This window comes from Melospiza melodia, chromosome 6 (genome assembly GCF_035770615.1).
Source record: "Melospiza melodia melodia isolate bMelMel2 chromosome 6, bMelMel2.pri, whole genome shotgun sequence".
Classification (NCBI taxonomy): domain Eukaryota; kingdom Metazoa; phylum Chordata; class Aves; order Passeriformes; family Passerellidae; genus Melospiza; species Melospiza melodia.
The window spans coordinates 7,628,586-7,646,565 of NC_086199.1; the positions used below are offsets into that span (position 1 = coordinate 7,628,586).

General features: G+C 40.6%; 1 protein-coding gene across 1 annotated transcript in view; it reads left to right on the forward strand.

The window, feature by feature from the left end:
• The window catches only part of BRF1 (BRF1 RNA polymerase III transcription initiation factor subunit), a 173,215-nt gene that overhangs the window by 52,590 nt on the left and 102,645 nt on the right, over window positions 1-17,980 (forward strand). Inside the window, exon 4 of the mRNA XM_063159797.1 lies at window positions 16,239-16,270. Coding sequence (XP_063015867.1) covers window positions 16,239-16,270 — 32 coding nt within the window. The remainder of the gene's footprint in view (window positions 1-16,238; window positions 16,271-17,980) is intronic.

Consider the following 17,980-nt stretch of genomic DNA (forward strand, 5'->3'; position numbering starts at 1 on the left):
CAAAAGCCAGTGCTTTGCGACCTATAAGCCCTTCTGTGCTTGCTATCTGCAAATATTTTAGCTTGAGGTTTTCTCAAATTGTGTCCACTTTTATCCTATTCTTAAGTCTTATGCAGTTTTTTCTGTCTTGGCAGTTTTTGATGTCGTAAGAACAAAGTGAAGGTATATCAGAGAAACAATATTACCTGTCAAATTTGTTTTGTAAAAACAGGATTCATTCTCGCACCTGACCCAGCCTTATATCTTGAAAGTGGTCTTGATAATGATTTCTCACATCCTAGTAAAGTATAAGTCTTTTAAAAATGGGTAAAGGTCCTTCTCAAGAGCTGCCTCTTTCCTTCAGATGTTTGTCACTAGGATTTTGTTTGCATGATGTAATTTTCTTAAACCTCCCACTAGAATTGCTTGTCAGTGAAACATTTTTAGCATTTTGTAGCTCATGCCAAGTGCAGTGGGGAGCTGAGCCTTTTCTAACTTTGCCCTGCTCCTCTGCCTTTACGGCGAGCCCGTGTCCTTCCTCGAAGGCAAAGAAAATGTCTTTTCAGTTCAGCTGCCAGACTGGCTCAGTATTGTTGTGAGTATGAATGATGTAATACTCAATCACATGGTGGTATGTCTGCTATTTTCCCCTCTTTGAGAGAGAGAATAATCTTTCCATCTCATCCAGTTTCAAGAGTCTGGGAAAATAGCAGCCTTAAATGAGGCCCGAAAGAACCAAAATCTTGATTTCTTCCAGAGCTTTTCTTTTGAAGCCAGATGTTCCCCATGTCTTCTTTATTTTGACTTGCTAATTGGAAATAAGATGTTAAAGATAACGTGTGCTCTGAAGCTTGTGTATTGTGTATTTTATTTGGTTTTAATCCTTTAAACATTTGACAATAAAACATAAATTGCAGAGCTCTCATCTTTACATCAGCTGTAAGTGAATCATTTTAAGTTTTCAACATCCTTCCAGTGTGGGAGAAACACAGTAGTCTCAGTGATGTTTTGGCTGCATGTGTTAGTAAAGTGCTATGAGATTTGCTAATCAGTATTTTTTAAATAGAGATATATTGTTGTTTCTTCAATGAAAGAGCAGCTTGGTTCCCAAATAGAAAGTCTTAGCTTATGCCTAGGCAGGGAGTAGAAATCTTAGTGCTCTTCAGATTCCTTTTGTGTTGATATGCAAGGACGAACAGTGGACAATATATTTTATGTTGTCATGTATCATAATGAAAAGCAAATTTTGAAGAGGGGGAGATACACAGACTGAAAAAAGAAGGTTTTTAGTGTGGACAAAAAATAGCATGTAACTTCTACTGGGCTATAATATTTTTAATATGGAGAGAAGACTGTGCAGTGTAAATGCATATTCAGCAATATGACATGTACTAACTGAAATGGAAAAGTCCTTATTACATAAAAACCAGAACTCCAGACATTGCCTCTGTCTTATTGTCAGGAGAAATTCTCACCTTATCTTTTAGGTTTTATAGTATTTTGCCTTCTGCAATTGCTCTTTTCAACTTTTTATTGTGCCTGTAGTGGCCTTGCAGCTTCCAAGGGAAAACAAAGTTGGTTTTTCATTTCAGGGGCTGTAATGTGTGGCACAACTCTAGGGCAAACAAGGAGCTGGTGTTTCAAATTAGACTGCAGAAAATTGAGAGATTACCTGAACCTGCTTGCTTCTGAGAAAGCACCACTGTGCTCTTGCTTTGCAAGGAATTTGCCTCATTCTAGTTCACTTGCCTTAAAAATACACTTTTTTTCTTTCCGTAATGAATCCATGGTTTCCAGTGTAATGCTTTTCTGCCTGTCCATCTCTGAAGGCTCTGAGATTATAGATGCTTTTCTTGCTTTTGGACAAAAGAGCTGGGCTGTCTAAATTGAGATTGTTTCTTTTGAAATTTGGCATTGAAATTACCAGTGGATCATCCTTGGTCTCCAGGGAAATGAGGAAAGAAATGCAAAATAATTTTCAGTCATTACTGAGGAACTCTTCTTTTAAAGAGACTCTGGGAGGTTGCAGCTGCTGCCTCTCACTTGGTACCTGGGATCAGAGAACATTCAATTTGTATTTATCTGGAGATCAAAGTTTGGTTTTCCCATGTGAGTGCTTTTAACTTCTGCAGAATCTAGGCTGAATTTTCTTTTCCATTTGAAAACTTCTGGTCCTTAAAGGATCAGTCTTCTAGAGGATGCACCAGCTGGGGTGCATCTGTGCTGCTGTCTCTCAGGGACTCCCAGATCACTGCATTCTTGTCACATCTGGAGGACCCAATTCATTGCCAATAATTATTTCCAGTGCATATTGAGATTATTAATATTTTTCAGTGGAAAAATATTTTTTGTCAGTGTCCAGTTTAATATTTATTATCATTCACTTTGACTCCAGACTCTCCCTGTGGCAGAGGAAAGCAACTCAAGTGTTGAATTCTGCTGCTGTTCTCATTCCTCAGACTTTGAATGGGTGGCTTCAGTGTCTCAGCTGTTTCTCACAGTCATTCAATGGTGAAACAAGAGAATGCTCCAGTCCTTGATTTCTGCTGATAATGCTGGCAGCCCTCCCAGCAGAGCTGTGAATTGGTCACTTTTCCTCCTGTTTCAGCTGGGGAATTTGGGAGCACCATCAGAAGCAGAGAACATTGCCTGAGAGGCAGTATCCACAACGTGAGGGCAGCATCAAAAAAAGAAGCTTCAAAATGTAGCTTGACAAAAGTGTTTTATTACAACAGTCCTGCCTACTGACAGGCTCTAGGGTAGGATGAAAGACAATACAGGGTATTTTCCACTCCAGCAGTCAGAGGTGTGATACAGGGAAATGTTTGTACAGGTAATGTATCTGAAGGTGATGAAATATGTAGAAAAGCCTGTGCCCTATGCAGGATTGTAGAATAATTTAGATTAGAAGGGGCCTATGGAAGTAATTTCTCCATTCCCTACTTACATCCTCAGAAGATTCCTGAAGCCCTGCTCTGGTTGAGTGTTGATTGTCTTTAGCAATGAACATGTCATGTTCTCTCTGGGCTTTACTACCATCATGCCAAAGGGTTTTTTTTTTTCCAAATATGTAAACAGATTTTTTTTCATGCTACAGTTTGCTTCTGAGAAGAATTTGGCTCCTTGGTGCCCTCTCATTAGGCAGACAGTGTTAGTTGTCCCCTAAAGCCAGGCTGACAAGCCAGGCTCTCTCAGCTTTTCCTTGTAAATCCCATGTTCCAGCCCCTCAACCATGTCAGTGTCACTCTGATGTTCTGCTGGAGAGCCCAGATCTGACCAAGGCTCTCCAGGTGCAGCCTCACTGGTAGTCAATAGAGGGGAATATCCACTTCCCTGGGCTGCTGGCTGCACTTTTGCTAACACAGCTCAGTGCCTGTTTGGCCTTTCTCAGTGCAAGAGCCCAGTGCTGGCTGCTGCTCAGCCTTTCTGTGGGATGTGCAACTCCTTTGTGCCAGCTCTTCTTCCCCTGCTCAGCCCCAGCCAGTGCTGTAGCAAAGGGTTACTCTATCCTTGCATGTGAGGCTTTTTAGGCAGTTGGAATACAGATGCAGCTCCTGTCAGCCCAGTTCCTCTGCCTCTAAGGTCCCTTGTCAGGACCCAGGACGTCCCTCTGGCTGTCCTGAGCAGCCCAGACCCTGCCAGGGGGCTCAGAGACCCTGGCACGGAGCCCAAGATGCCCCTGTGGTTTTGATTATGACCCATGGTCCAAGTTACCAACCTTAGATGAAGATCTGCAGGCCATGAAAAATTAAATAGAATGATAGTGAATTTATCACAAGGTGGAAAAGTAGATTTTGGGGTTTTTTAGAATGGGCATTCAGGGGGGCAAGATGGAGGGATCTGGGCATGTCCAGCCTTTCTCCTTCTTCTTCTTCTTGGCCTCCATCTTCTGCTGTGATGTTGGCACTTTTAGATTGGTTTAGAGTAGAAGGTCACTGTCTAACATAGGTGATAGGTATTGGAAAGTAATTGTAAACATTGTACATGTAGTTTTTGGTATAAAGACATAACACTGCCCTGGGGGCAGGCAGAGTGCCTGGACTGTCTTGCTGAGCAAACCTCAGCAGGACAGGAGAAAGAATTTTATAGATAAGGAACAATAAACAACCTTGAGACCGAGAAATGAAGAGCTCTGACTCTTCCTTCAAGCTCTGGGCTGGGACAAGAGACTTTGCAACTTTTCTCGGGGTCACTGTGACCAGCTGGATGCCCGACAGCCCCTCTGAGTGCAGCTCCCCCTGTGCTGCAGGGCTCTCCCAGCTCTGTGCCGTCTGCATCCCTTCCTGGGGTGCCTCCCTGTCTCTGCTGCTGGAGACACCATTGTCCCCAGGGGATGCCTGCAGCAGCTCTCTGCTAATTGCACTTTGTGCTATTAACCACAGCCCTTCAAACCTGGCAGTGCAGCCAATTCAGTGCTTGCCCAGGCCAGCCAGCCAGGCCGTGGTGTCTGAGCAGTTCCATTGCACGGCCCCAGTGTCCCTGAGCTGGTGTTGGCTGGGGCCATGCAGCACTGATGGGTAGGGGACACTTGGCACAGGGTGCAGCTGAGCTGTGTCTCTGCACAGGGCAGGTTTTTTGGTTGGTGCTCTCCATGGAGAGTTTCTCTTTGCTCAGAGTCTGGAGCTATCTGTCTTCTGATGGGAAACACAGCAGGGCCTCATTGATATAATTTCAGGTTTTTTTTAAGTACTGGTGACTAAAACCTGTTGCTGGCTTGCACAAACCCCAGGTTCACATCTGTAAGGGGAGTTAAAAGCTGAGAGGGGAGTCAGGGCTGAACACTGCCCATGCTCCTTTTGAAGCTGTTGCTGCTGTGCAGTCTGAAACAGGGGAATTGTGAGGCCAGGAGAAAGGCAAACAAGGGGAATCTTTTGTAGGTGAATGGCCAAGCTTAGAGAGGGGGTGGGTGTACCTGGTTCAGCTTCTTTCTCTAAGGTTACTCCTGTGTGTTTCTTTGTTCACAAATGTATTAATTATATCTTATTCTCTTGACCTAATGCATAATCAGTTGTGGCAGTAGGACTGTAATTCCAGTTTGCCTCCTCCCAGCTCCTGTTGGTGGAGGTGTAGAATTTATAGTGTTTTATGGAGAAGGTCAGTATTCTCATGTTCTGATTGGAGAAACCGAAGCATAGAAAGGAAGCAAAATGACTTGTTCATCAAGATGTGCATATTTTTGTGTCCTGTGTGCATCTGTACCTCTTAGTGCTGCCTCCCATAGTGTAGGAGCCCTGTTGTACATATTGCTTTGTATTTAATTCTTCTAAGATGCTAGACTATACTTTTCCAAGTATACTGGCTAAATACATTGGAATTTTTAGCTAAATTTTCCAAGAGGAGCAAATTCTGCACTGAGCTTGTTAGCTAAATTCTAAGCTGAATTTATAAATCTCACTAGTGAGAAAAAAGTTATCATTTTTTTTGAAAGCTTTGCAAATATGACACAATCAGCGAGCAGCTGTAAACATGAGACTCACAATAGCATTCTCAGTTGTTCAGAGCAGAGCAGTATTTTATGAGCTTGCCATCAGCCTGCTGGATAATGTTATTTGAAATCACACTGCTGGGTTACAATAAAGCTGCTGCAAGACGCCCTGAAAGGCGTCTAAGGAGATCTTTCCCAGCATATCACTGGCAGTTTTTATTTTCCCAGAGGCAGATGATATGTACATCATTACTGACTTTTTTTTTTGCTTTCTCTCATGAGGAATTCCAGCCACTGAGATAAGTTTACAGCTTCTTAAAAACTGATAATGACAGAGCAGCCTCTGTGCTGTAAGAGAGACGTGAGATAAGTGCTTGCCATTGCTGCGGCGTTCAAAAGAAGATAATAAAAGGATAAAAGTTTAAAATGACACTTCAGAAAAACACCTTATTTTCCATCTTGATTAAAGCTATTTAATGAATGTTGTTAACTTTTAAGAATGTGGGAAATACCATTTGCAAGTAAATTAACTTCAGTATGTTCACTAACTGATGCTGTGCAACATTGTCTTGAGATGCTTTGAGAGTTCCTGCCTAAGTGAGGGAAACATTGACAGTAATGCCAACAGAATTCCAGTATCTTTGACAAGTGAATTGTACCAGATTGCTTAGTGAATACCCAAGTTTTCAGTAGGATATCAATGTGGATATTCTGTCCCCTTCCTACCCTCCATTCTCCCCCCACATCTTGCCCCAATAAAGAGTTTTCCTTTATCCTTAATGATTCCTTCTTAAAGATGTGTAACCAATAACAAAGGAGTTGATACTCACTCTATCTTTTTTTTTAACACTGAAAATGGATACATGTGCTTACAAAGTGATTTTAGAGCAAATTGATGCAAAATCAAATCAAATATTAAACTGAATAAAGGATTTTAAAGTTATTGTAGGAGGTGCTTAGCTATGTGTGTTGGATAATAGAAGCATGAAAATTAGGACTGTCATACTTGAAAGGAGTGACTGAATCTGTGATATCTCTTGCATCTCTTTATTGCAATAAGTTCAGGATGCCTCTCAGTTAAGCCCTTTTGCATGTTTTGCACAGGGGGACAGATTTCTTTGTTGATTTGCATAGAAAGGCTGCAGCATGGGTCTTTCAAAGGCAGAGAGCTGGTCTGAAAAAGAATTGTTGCCCATAAAGTTAGTCGCCTGCTGGGGTATTATAGCTGAAATACATTTGAAAGCTTGTTTCTGTGACCTTCTGGGGAGACTTGGGAACCCCAGAGTCAAAATAGCAGACTATTATAGTAGATAGATAATCAGGATATTTCAGAGCATTTTACCAAGGAAGGGGAAGCTGTTATCTTCATTACAAAAACATTATAAAGGATGGAATGTTTTTTGTCGGGCAGTGGCAAAAATGGAAACAGAAATCCAGAGTCCTGAGGCACAGCCAAGAGTCCCTCTGGGTTGTGCCTTTCAATTTCTTGGGAAAGATAGATTCCCAAAGGGAAGCATTTGTTTCCCATCCTTTTGTGTAGATAAAATACAAAGTGTATCAAATGCCTGTGACTGTATTTTCTCTGCTTAATAGATCACCTCAAAGATTTATTCTTGTAATTTAACTCTCTGAAAAGTTAGCTGCCTTTAAAATCTCAGATATGCAAACTCCTCCCTCCACCTGCTCTATTATGCTGGTTCAAGGACCAAATTGAATCTTGTTCTAGAGAGAAGCTTTTGAGACATAAATTTGTTTTAACTTTAAAATCCACTGTATTAGATCCTTGAAGAGAATGTGTCATGTTGAGAATTGTATTCATTTCAAAGTATGATGCATTGCTTTTCCCTAGTCCTGAAAGGTATTTTAAATTGGTATTTGGTATTTTGAAAGTTAGAAGAGCTGTTACATTTCTTTTTAGGTTTTTTATAGTTCTTATAGAGCTTTGCTCAGTTGGGCTGAACAGAAAGTATCAGTGAAAGTATCTTCTTACCCTGGCTGTGACAGCTAAAGGCAATGTCTCACTTGTGCATTGCTGGAAGTAGAAGTGAAGATGTGTTTGTGTATTGCATCTTGTCCATAGGTTGGTAACTTCACACTGAGTGCTAACTCAGTGCTTCTGTCTGTTATCATATCCCAAGATATCCTGGAGGTAATTTGAGTTTTCTCCTCTCCTGTTTCCCAAAAAACCTCCCTTGAACACTCCTCCAGTGGTACTCTAAAGGGTAAGATGCATTATTATATAATTTGGTGAAATGCTTTATTAGTAACTCATTTGGGATATGCTGCTATTTATGAACCATAAGGCAGCTCTGAAATACAAACCAAATTCAGCAAACCTCAGTGCTGCTGTGACTTACGTGGTTTTCTGCTACAGTGAGCACGCAGGAAGCTTGTTTTAGGTTTAGTGTAGGCATTTCTTAAGGTGAAAGCGTGGGCTGAGGAATTTTCAACCCACCAATGCAGTGCATCAGTTCAGCTTCATCTGTTTGTATTCATTTTATTGATAATCCCTAAACCAGGCTGCTTGGAGGAGTTCAGCCTCTGTAAGAGTGGGGTGTTTTCCTGACTTCCAAGCCCTGCTGGTGAGCTTGTCCTGAGAGCTGTTTCCATCTCCATGCTGAGTTCAAGTTCTGTAAGAAACACAGGCGATTGGGGAAGTTGCTGTGAGTTACTGTAATGCCTCTAATCAAACTTTGATTGCTGCAAGAATAGTAATGAACAGTTTGGCAGCATCTGAGGAAGCATTGCTCCACCCATGCCCCAAGAGAGAGCCAGCCATGCTTGGAGCCATGACACTGACATTTCCCAGGGGAGTGCTGTGGGTGTGAGGGAGGGTGAGAATGCACAGAGCTCTTCCACCTGCCCAGCTGAGGTTTCCTGATCAGCAGGAATGCACCCTTAGGAGGAAGGGTATTCCTGTAGTGCCCACTTCCAGAGCACAAGGGCTCCCTTTGGTGCAGCTCAGGTAATGAAAGGTTTCTGCAGCTGTGTGCCTGTGGGCACCTGATGGAGAAGGGTTTGTCGTTGTGTTGTGTGATAGATGCAGAGATGGTTCTCTGAAGGCCTTTGAGAGTGGGAAATTTAACACATCCCATTGTTGTACTTCCCACCAAAGGCCATTAAAGAGCCAACAGCCTTGGAAGGGCAAGGATGCAATTAATTCCTTTTGAAGCTGCATTTTCTCTTAAAACAAAGGCTCTAGTGTCAGAATTTTTATTTTTTTTTTTCTAAATAAGTGACAGTGTTTTATGTGTATGATACTGGATCATGCCTATGCCTGGATAAATCAAATCCACTCACCCTGGCAGAAAAGCAGCAACTGAGTTTGTGTGTGTGTCCCAGTGCAGGGACAACAGCTGCCATGCTCCCATCCCAGCAAGGTCTGCTGAGATAATTCACCCAGGAGCACTTAATACCAGTGCATTTGCCTCAGTGTGGGTATGAAAGCTAAGATGTAACACTTGGCTTCTGGTGTGGGAAATGTAAAACATTCTGTGTCCATGGAATTTGGTTTTACTCTGATTTAATTGAGCACTGTAATGCTGCTTTTTTAAGAAGTATAGGTGAGTGCTTACTGAGGGTAAAACCAGAGTGGCACTGTGACAACTCTGACACAGGAACTGTGTTTGTACTTAAAACAAGAGAGGTTTTATCAGTTTATAACATTTTGGGTTTCTATAAAGCAGTTACCCTGCAGTAACTGCTTACTTGTTTTTTCTTCTTACTTGGTTTTTTTAGGCTTGTCTTTCAGATAAGGTAGGTCTTTGTGTTTTGGAGCAAGCTGGGAAAAACTGTGCAAACTTTAAAGAGAAATTTGAGAAGGTGGGATGGGTGACGGAGGGGTTGTCTCAGGCTCCAGTTTTGGAGAATGTGTTAAGCCCCTGTGAGCTGGCACAGCCTCAGAAAGAAATTATCTTGCTTTGGCCTTGCTTTCTCAGCCCTCCCTCAGTCCATCCCCTGCCCTCTATCAGCCCAGGTGTTGATGCAGTTTCATGTGAGCTGGGGAGTTAATCCAGCTGAAAACAGGCAAAATGACAAGACTTAATTACAGACAGTTCCTTTGGCTGGTTTGCCAGGTTGCTGCACAAATAGCAGCCATGGGGAGGGGGTGGTAATGAGCTGCAATCAAGCTAGTTATGGCAGATTTTTTTTTTATTTTTTCATATTTTTACATATTTCCAGACTCCTGCATTTGGAGTTTTCTGAAAAAGCAGAGTGTCAGGCTGATGACTCTGGTGGTTTTCCTCTGCCACCTCTGAGCAGGCAGTGATTTTCCTCTGCTGCTTCTTTCAGGCAGCTGCTCCCAAATGTGTGCACTGCTGCTGTGCTGAATTCTTCAGAGCCATCTCAGAATAGTTCTTCTGAGTCTGCACCTCTGACTTCTTTGGAACTTTTCTTTCACTGTTGGTACAAGAGTCATAACCTTTATAGACTTTGTACACACAGAAAAGAGAGAGAACTCCTTTACTTTACTTAAATCTTTACTATCAGTCCTCCTTCCCAGCTCCTTTGTAAAATTCCACTTTATTATCAAATTGTCACTCTGTGCCGATTTTTGGGCTATGCACTTTCATACCTGCTTTGTTTTCTGCAGTGATTTTACAATTTATTCTGGTTTATTTTTCCCCTTGCAGCTTGAGCTTTGCTCCTTTCCTGCTGCCTCTCTCCCATTCTCATCTGCCAGCCCTGCTCTTTCAAGTTCTTCCTTAAACCTTGCTTCTCCTAGCAACCTCTCTTGTTTTCCCTTGCCAGTGCTTGTTCAATTTACTGTTCAGGGGATGGGGTCTCTCTTTCTTGTTTGGAGACTTTTTGTTGTTTGAATGTAGCCAACTGTTATTTATACATGGCCACATCATTCAAGTTGAAGATTAACCTCATGTCTCTCAGAACTTTTAAATTAATATTTACATTTTCATTCTATGCCTAAATTTTCTTTGCCCTAAGCAAATATACTAACTAGATTATCTTTCAGGGGCTTAGTATGGATATTCTTTGCATATTTTATCCCTTTGATACCCTGTATAATTGCAAGTTGACTGTACAAGCATTATGAGACAAGAAATATATTTTTTCCTTTTTTTTCTGTTGTGTTGCACTGTGCTGTAAGTTTATATGTGACTATTAAAAATTTACATGTGTCTGTGTAAATACTTGGCAGCACCCTACAAAGCAGGATTTTGCTTGAAGTCAGTAACACTGGGAGCACAGCTTAGCCCCACGTTCTCCAAGGGCAGCATTTTCAGAAGTGCTGAATGCTCCCTGCATATTCAGCCAGCCTGGGTGCTTTGGAAAACGTTCCTCTAAATGGCAATGACTCTGAAGACAATTATTGAGGAAAAAAAGCTGCAGCAATTATTTAGGAAAGAGTGAGCTGTATGTGTGTTGGAGTCTGAGGCTGATGTAGCTCCCAGGCTTGGATCCCTCCTGTCTGCAGCTGCTGGAGGGGCAGGCGTGGGGCAGAACTGGTGTCAAAGCTCTTCAGGTCTCAGGTGAGCCAGAGAGCCCCCTTGTCACCCTGCAGTCAATGCCGTGGGGTCAGACAGGCTGAATGCAGCCCCAGATGCCTTTGGTGTGCCTGGTGCTGGCACGATGCTGGATCCCTGCTGCTGACTTTGCCTTGGCTCTGGAGGCACTGAGGCTGCACGTGCTGCGAGAGAACTGCTGCACAAACATCCTGGTAGACATGGGGAAGGAGTTTTTGTTTTCAAATTGGGGATTTTAGAGTGCAGAATTTAGAGCAATACACTTTTATGAAGCACAGCCATACAGCTGTGTGCAAAGAAGAAAAAAAAGCCCTCAGACCAAAATGCAGTTCTTTTTTTATCGTGCATTAATCTACACATAAATAAAGATTGCTTTTTATAAAAACAGCATTTGTGCTTAGCAGTTTCATTTGTTAAGTGCTGTTTTTATTTGTGTACTCAAGTGCAGCCTGTGCTTTGTGGACTTCTTTGCGGAGGCAAAATTGGAGACTGAAGAAATTTTGGAAGCTGGCTCTGTGGGAATTCAGCCTTGAGGCAAAACTTTCATAAGAGTTGTCAGAAATGAGTTTTCTACAAAAGCATTGAGTTTGAGTATTATTTTCTAATTGCTTTAGTTTGGTGTCGTTGGAAAGAGAAATGTTTACTTTAAACAATTAGCATTGTCAGTCAGTCTCAATTAATGGCTAATTAAAATGGTGAAAGTTTGTAAAGCAGCAGAGGTATAATCATGATAAGTCAATCAAAATCATATGGTGTATGAAATTATGGAAGGGGGAGGTTGTGAATTGGGTGTTGATCTGAAAGGTTCTGGGCCAGACAAATGCTGTCATAGATTTTCACCCTGGTATCACCCCACTTTTGTGTTCAGCCTCCCTTTTGTCTTTCCTCCATGTGTTTGTTAAAGAAAGTGCTTCTGGGAAGTTCCCATTTGTTATGTAGTATATCCAGAACCCTGACACTGAAATTGCAAATATTTCTTTTTGTTAAGAACTTGAGAAAATTTTGTTGTAAAATTCTTTTTTTTTTTCTTTTTTGCTTTTCAGACATGTTTCTTATTAGGCTTTGCTTTTTTATTTGCAACCAGCTGAGTTGCTGCTGTTGAGTACAGAAAGTAAGAATATATTTAAATATTTTATATGTTTAATGGATCTGCTTTTAGTTTTTGTGAGAAACAGAAAGCATGTTAGCTTAAGCTGAATAAAGGTGACACTTCATTACAGTCAGCAGGACTTTCATGGATGTCAGATTTCTCCTGAGTAGCTTGCAGTCACAGTTCCTTGACACGAGTCCTCCTTCCATGGTATGGCTGCTTTTGTAGTAAGCTTGTAAAAATAAGTAAAAAATAATCCAAGGGTAACTTACAGAAATTAAATAACTATAACCCTTTGCCTTCTCCCTGATTCTTAATACTGGCCTGTGTCTCCCAGATCAAGCATGCTACTCAGTGGAAGAACTTTGGAACAGTAGCATGAAATAATCTCAAGATTTCCTGATTATTGTAGATTGTCAGACACTAAAGATTTTAATTTTTTAAAGAATTCTTTAGGAGGGGTAACAACTGTACTATAAGTGATAGTTGTTATTTTAACAGCGTCTTGGACAATTTATTCCTGCAAATGGCAGATTTGCCTCCTGCTCAATGTTATTATTGAAAATCAGGGGGATTTTGCTGCACAAGTACTTTAGGCTTGCTGGAATATGGAAAATGTAGGTCTCTCTGAAATACAAATACATGTTTGTTTTGGTATTTTGGGTTTTAGGTTTCTGGTACTATTCATTTCTTCATGAACTTTTGTTTCCTCTGGTGCTGAGAATGAGATCATTCTTGCTGTGAATCATGGAGTTCTCATATTATCCACATTATAAAGGCAGAAAAGGAACATTTTGGCCGTTCAGTCTGACCTTTTGCATCATGTTGGCCCAAGGATTCCCTTCAATTTATTTTTTTTATATAATGCCTTTAGACTTATCTTGATTTAGACATTTCTAGCGATGGACAGACAGTTGCATACCTTGGTGAAACTTGCTTAAAGACTTAATAGCAAAGGAAAAGTAGTTTAAACTGTTAATGCTTTTTCTTTTCCATTTATTTTTTTTTAACTTGGGCACATTTATAACTTAAGTCCCCTTGTGCCCTGTTATTTGCATGGGTATATCCACAGTACCAGTAGCTTTCCATCCCTTCAGGAGCTTTTCCATGTGGGTAGCAGTCTCCATATGTAAAACGATCATTGTTTTCTTCCAGCCTCAAAGAAAACATTTGTCTTATGATTGTATAATTTTGGAATACATATTAAGTATTATCTGCTGTTTTCAGCTGTTGTTGTATGTTCTCCTGGACTGTTCCAGCTCTGAAAAGGAGTTTGAAAACAACAGGCTGTTTTTACAACCACTTCCTGCTGATAATCGTGCCCACAATGCTCATAGTAAAGGCCAGCCCAGTGCTACTGCATGACTCAAGTTTCCCCTTTTGCTTTGCTGTAGTAGCTGCACATCTAATCAGGGAGGGAGATTGCTGGGGGCTACCTTAAATGAAATCCAGAAGCACCACGTTTTTATTGTGACCTTTGCTTACAATTTTGGTGGACATTTGAACTAACTTCTCTAAGGAGCAAGGGAGCTGTATGTTAAAGCCTCTATAGTGTAGCTCTAAATTAATTCAGAGTTGCTTGTGAATTTCCCACTCGTTAGCTCTGATCTTGTGTCATTATAAATGCATAAAAAGGTGGGTTTGTTTTCATTGCAGTAATAAAGCCTAAGCATTTGTAATGTGTTAATAAGTTCAGATTTTCCACCAAAGTGTGTTCAACAGTTTGAGGAGGTTGAAGAATACTCTGCTATGCAGATTTCATGACTGTAACTGAAGTGCCTGGGTTAGAAAAGCACCTCTCTGAATCACCTAAAATCAGAACTAGCATTTGGCACTGATGCTCCTTCCAGCTCCTCTTCTGTCTCCAGTGACAGCAGCCAGGCTCTAGGACCACTCAGTTATTTACTTCAGTAACCTATAAGATGCCTCAATAACCTATGAGATGCATTTCTTTTGGTGTTTCAGGGTTTTTTCCCCTCCTAAATTGTGGTGAGATCTATCAGATATGAGTGATAATTTTGCTTTGTCTCATTGGGGCCAGTATCTCAGGGTCGGCATAGAAAAATCAGACACTTCAAGTCAATAATGAGCTGGGAATATTTTCAGACTTAGAATATTTCTTGAGCACAGAATTGGCATAGTGATTTCTTCCTAGATCTGTTTGATGAGCTGACAATTAATATGGTTCCTTGGCAATTGCATTGCTAACGTCTTTCCATTTTCTCTTTTTTCACTTTTACAAAAAATTTGCACTGAATTCAGTATTGCTCTGTGTAGATTTCTAAGCTGTGTATTTTACAGATGGTTTTTGTTAGCAGTTTCCTTACTGTGTTAAAATTTCAGATTACTGTAATGTCTTGCATAATACTACCAATAATGGATTTCTGATTTTTTTTTCAGAGCCATAGTGAATTTTCAGCTAATTAAGTACCCAGCATTGCTGTGGTTTTTAATGTGGAAATTAATTTCCACCAAATAATATTAACATAATGTATTAAATTTTGTAACAAATTTGGAGTACATTCATACAATTTCGAATGCAAACTAAGGGTAGAAATGCTCAAGGATAAAAGTTCTTTGCAAGGAAAATGTTTATGTATAAACTGATTACGTTATCTGAATTACTCTCCTTCCTCAGCTGATAACGTTTAGGAGAAATGTGCACTGTATTACCCTGGATTACTTGGAGAACATTCACTAATACTTGTGTTACCACAGCATGCACCAAGCTACCCTGGTGTCCCTGCATTTTATTTAATGCTGGATTTCTTAGCACATTGCTGCATACAAAACCTCACACACAGCCCTGCATACATCTTTTATTTGCATCTCAGTCTCTCCCCTTCTCTCACACTTTACCTTGACACTCCTTTTAATGATAAAACCCTTTTACAACATGTGAGCCACACCTGAGTAGCTGATAGGATATCTGGCCTGTGCTCATTAACAGCAGCAAAAGGGCTACCTTTGCACCTTGGGCCTCGTGGTGCTTTCTTTTATTTTTTCCTCCTCTGTTTTGGACAATGTTTAGACAATGCAGCCATAAGTGTGCTTGCTTTCAGTTAAATCTGATGGAAACTTGTAGTGGCTTGGCTTGTCTTTAACTATTATGTGTTCCAAGTGTGCCCATAATGAGTAGATGGTGACCTCATATTTTGCAGCAGCACAGGATATCATGAAGGGAGTGAAAACTGAAAGGTAACACTGGGTTTGCTTGGCTGGAGAAAGGAGCAGCCAAAGCAGCTTTCCCTTCACAGCACTTTGACCTCATAGAAGACAGCAAAAGAAACTTATTTCAGTTTTCTTGGTGCTCTTCCATCTGTGTTTCTGGGCTCCTAAGCTGGCATAGGAGACTGATGATACTTTATATTCTAAAGTGTAATAAGGGTGTTCTATCTTGATGCTATTACTGTTTTTAGTTGTCATAGAATAATAGAATGGCCTGAGTTGGAGGTGACCTTAAAGGCCATCTAGTTCCTGTCCCTGCCTCATGCAGAGACACCTTCCACTAGTCCAGGTTTCTCCAAGCCCCATCCAGCCTGGCCTTGAACACATCTAGGGATGGAGCATCCACAGCTTCTCTGGTAACCTGTGCCAGGGCCTCACCACCCTCACACCCACAGATTCCTTCCCAATATCCAGTCTAACCCTACTCTCAGTTTGAAGCCATTCCCCCTTGTCACTACAAGCTCTCCTCCATCTTTCTTCAGGCTCCCTTCAGGTACCAGAAGGCAGCAGTTGGGTCATCCCAAAGCCTTCTGTTTTCCAGGTTGAATAATCCCAATTATCTCAGCCTTTCCTCATAGCAGAGCTGCTCCATCCCTCTGATCATCTTGGTGGCCTCCCCTGAACTCTGTCCAGCAGTTGAGTGTCCTTCCTGTGCTGGGATCCCAGCACTGGGGTGGGGTCTGAGCACATCAGGGGACCCCCTTACCCCTGGGTCTTCCTTGGGCTGCAGGATGTGGCGAGTGTTGTAGGTCACATACGTTGTTGGCTTGCTCTTTGAGAAATCTCACCACTGTGATCATTCTGTTACTGTCAACTTCGGCAGTAAATTCAGCAGGTGCTGGCAGGGTGTTTTGGGCAGCTGAACAATTAACTGGATGTTGGCTGTTAGCATAAGTGGTGAATTGACCTAACCCATATTTGGTTTCTTTAACAGTTAACCTGGGTTTATTTCTTCCCTTTCTTTGGCTTGCTAATGAAATGAAATTAAAAAATACATTCAAGAAGCATGTATGTTCCTTGACTTCTTTCACAGACATGTTACTTGACCTCAGCGACCTTCTTCAGGTATTGTACCCTTTTTTATTTTGATTTTTTTTTAATTGTTAAAGTTTAAGATGTTTCAGTTTTTCTCTAAAAAATCTGAGTGGAAAATCACTGGGTTTGGAAATCTGAGTAATTTTCCAGTAATATTAAATGTCAGAAAAATTTTTTGCTTTTAATGTTGCAAACAATATAGAAGGAGTTGGTATGATCCTTTCATCAGGATTCAGAGTCACTGCAGTGGCACAGGGTCAGATACTGCATATTTTTAAAACAACAGTTGTTGACGACAGAAATAACCTTTTTGGTAGGTAATGCTGCATAAATGTATTTGTGCACTTCAGAACTGTGTTTTATAAAATGTATTTTGAGAGAAATACAAACTTGCTCTGTCTGTGGAAATAGAAATGGAAATAGAAATAGAGAGCTCTACTGGCATATGTTGTCCTACCCTCATTCTCTCTGTTACAACTGTTTTACATACAATGCGAGTAGGTTACTTGCATCTATTTTTGTCCTCCCAGCTGTCTTGGTAAATGGCATCCCTCTGAAGACTATTTATTGCTTGAAGCAATCTGCTGGAATTGCAATAATCAAATGCATCTTTAATTCTGAAATTTAGTAACTTTCTTCTCTTTTTCTAAACTCTGATTGAATTATTTTGATTGCTCACGACCAAACAGTACATGTGTAGAATGGAAGGTTTGTTTTCCTTCTAAACACAGGTAATTTTTCATGGTGATGGTTTTGAAATAGAATGATCACAGTAATATGAAGAACAGTCACAATGTGAACTAGAAGAAGAGGTATTGTATCTGTAAGAAGAAAAAGAAAAATGTATTGTCAGCAGAAACAGACAAGAAAGATTGATTTGTCTTTTCCCCTCTGTGCATTCCAGCCAGAAAATATTCTGAGATGGGACTTACGGGGGACCAAAAGGTTAAAGAGAGGTAACTGAGGAGATGAGAGAGACAGAAATATGTGAGCAGTAGGGAAATAATCAACCCCTGAAAGAGAAAAATCCAAGATTTCAGTATCTTGATTTGCATTTAAGTGTCTTCTGATGAGCTCTACTTTATGGCTTCTTTAAGGTGAATCTGAGCAAACAGGAATGTTGAATATTATTGTGAACTCTACCTATCCAGAAAGTCCTGTTTAAGAATACATAAATGTGTTTTTCAGGTTCTAGCTTGATGGTTTTTCCCTCCTCCACAAGTCTGTTAAAAAAAAAAAAAATATCAAACAAACAAACCCCCACAAACAAAACCACAAACCACACAGAAAACCACAACTACAAACTGAGCCAAAAAAAACCCCCAACAAAAAAAACCACCCAAGCCACCTTGGTAGCAAAACATTTGTGGCCCAGGCAGTAAATTTCAGTACATTCAGTACATTCTGCTTTAGATAAAAAAAAGTCTTTGCTCACAAAACCTAAAGAAGAATTAGTTTGTTAAAAATAGTTCATTAGATGATACTATTTTACTTTGAAGCGCCTCGTTTTTTTAAACGACTACTCTCCTATCTTGAAGTTGGGATATAAATGTTCTTAAGGAAGAAGAGTTGAGAGCAGCAGTAGTAGTGGTGGCAGCAAATTACTTTCCAAAGTATTTAATTTGTTCATACTCATCTGTACAAAATTTGTCATAGTGGTCCAGGTGACTGTTTTTCTTGGTGAGATGAGAAATGTGTTGAATTTATATCACAAAAAAAATCACATCTGAAGTCTAAAAA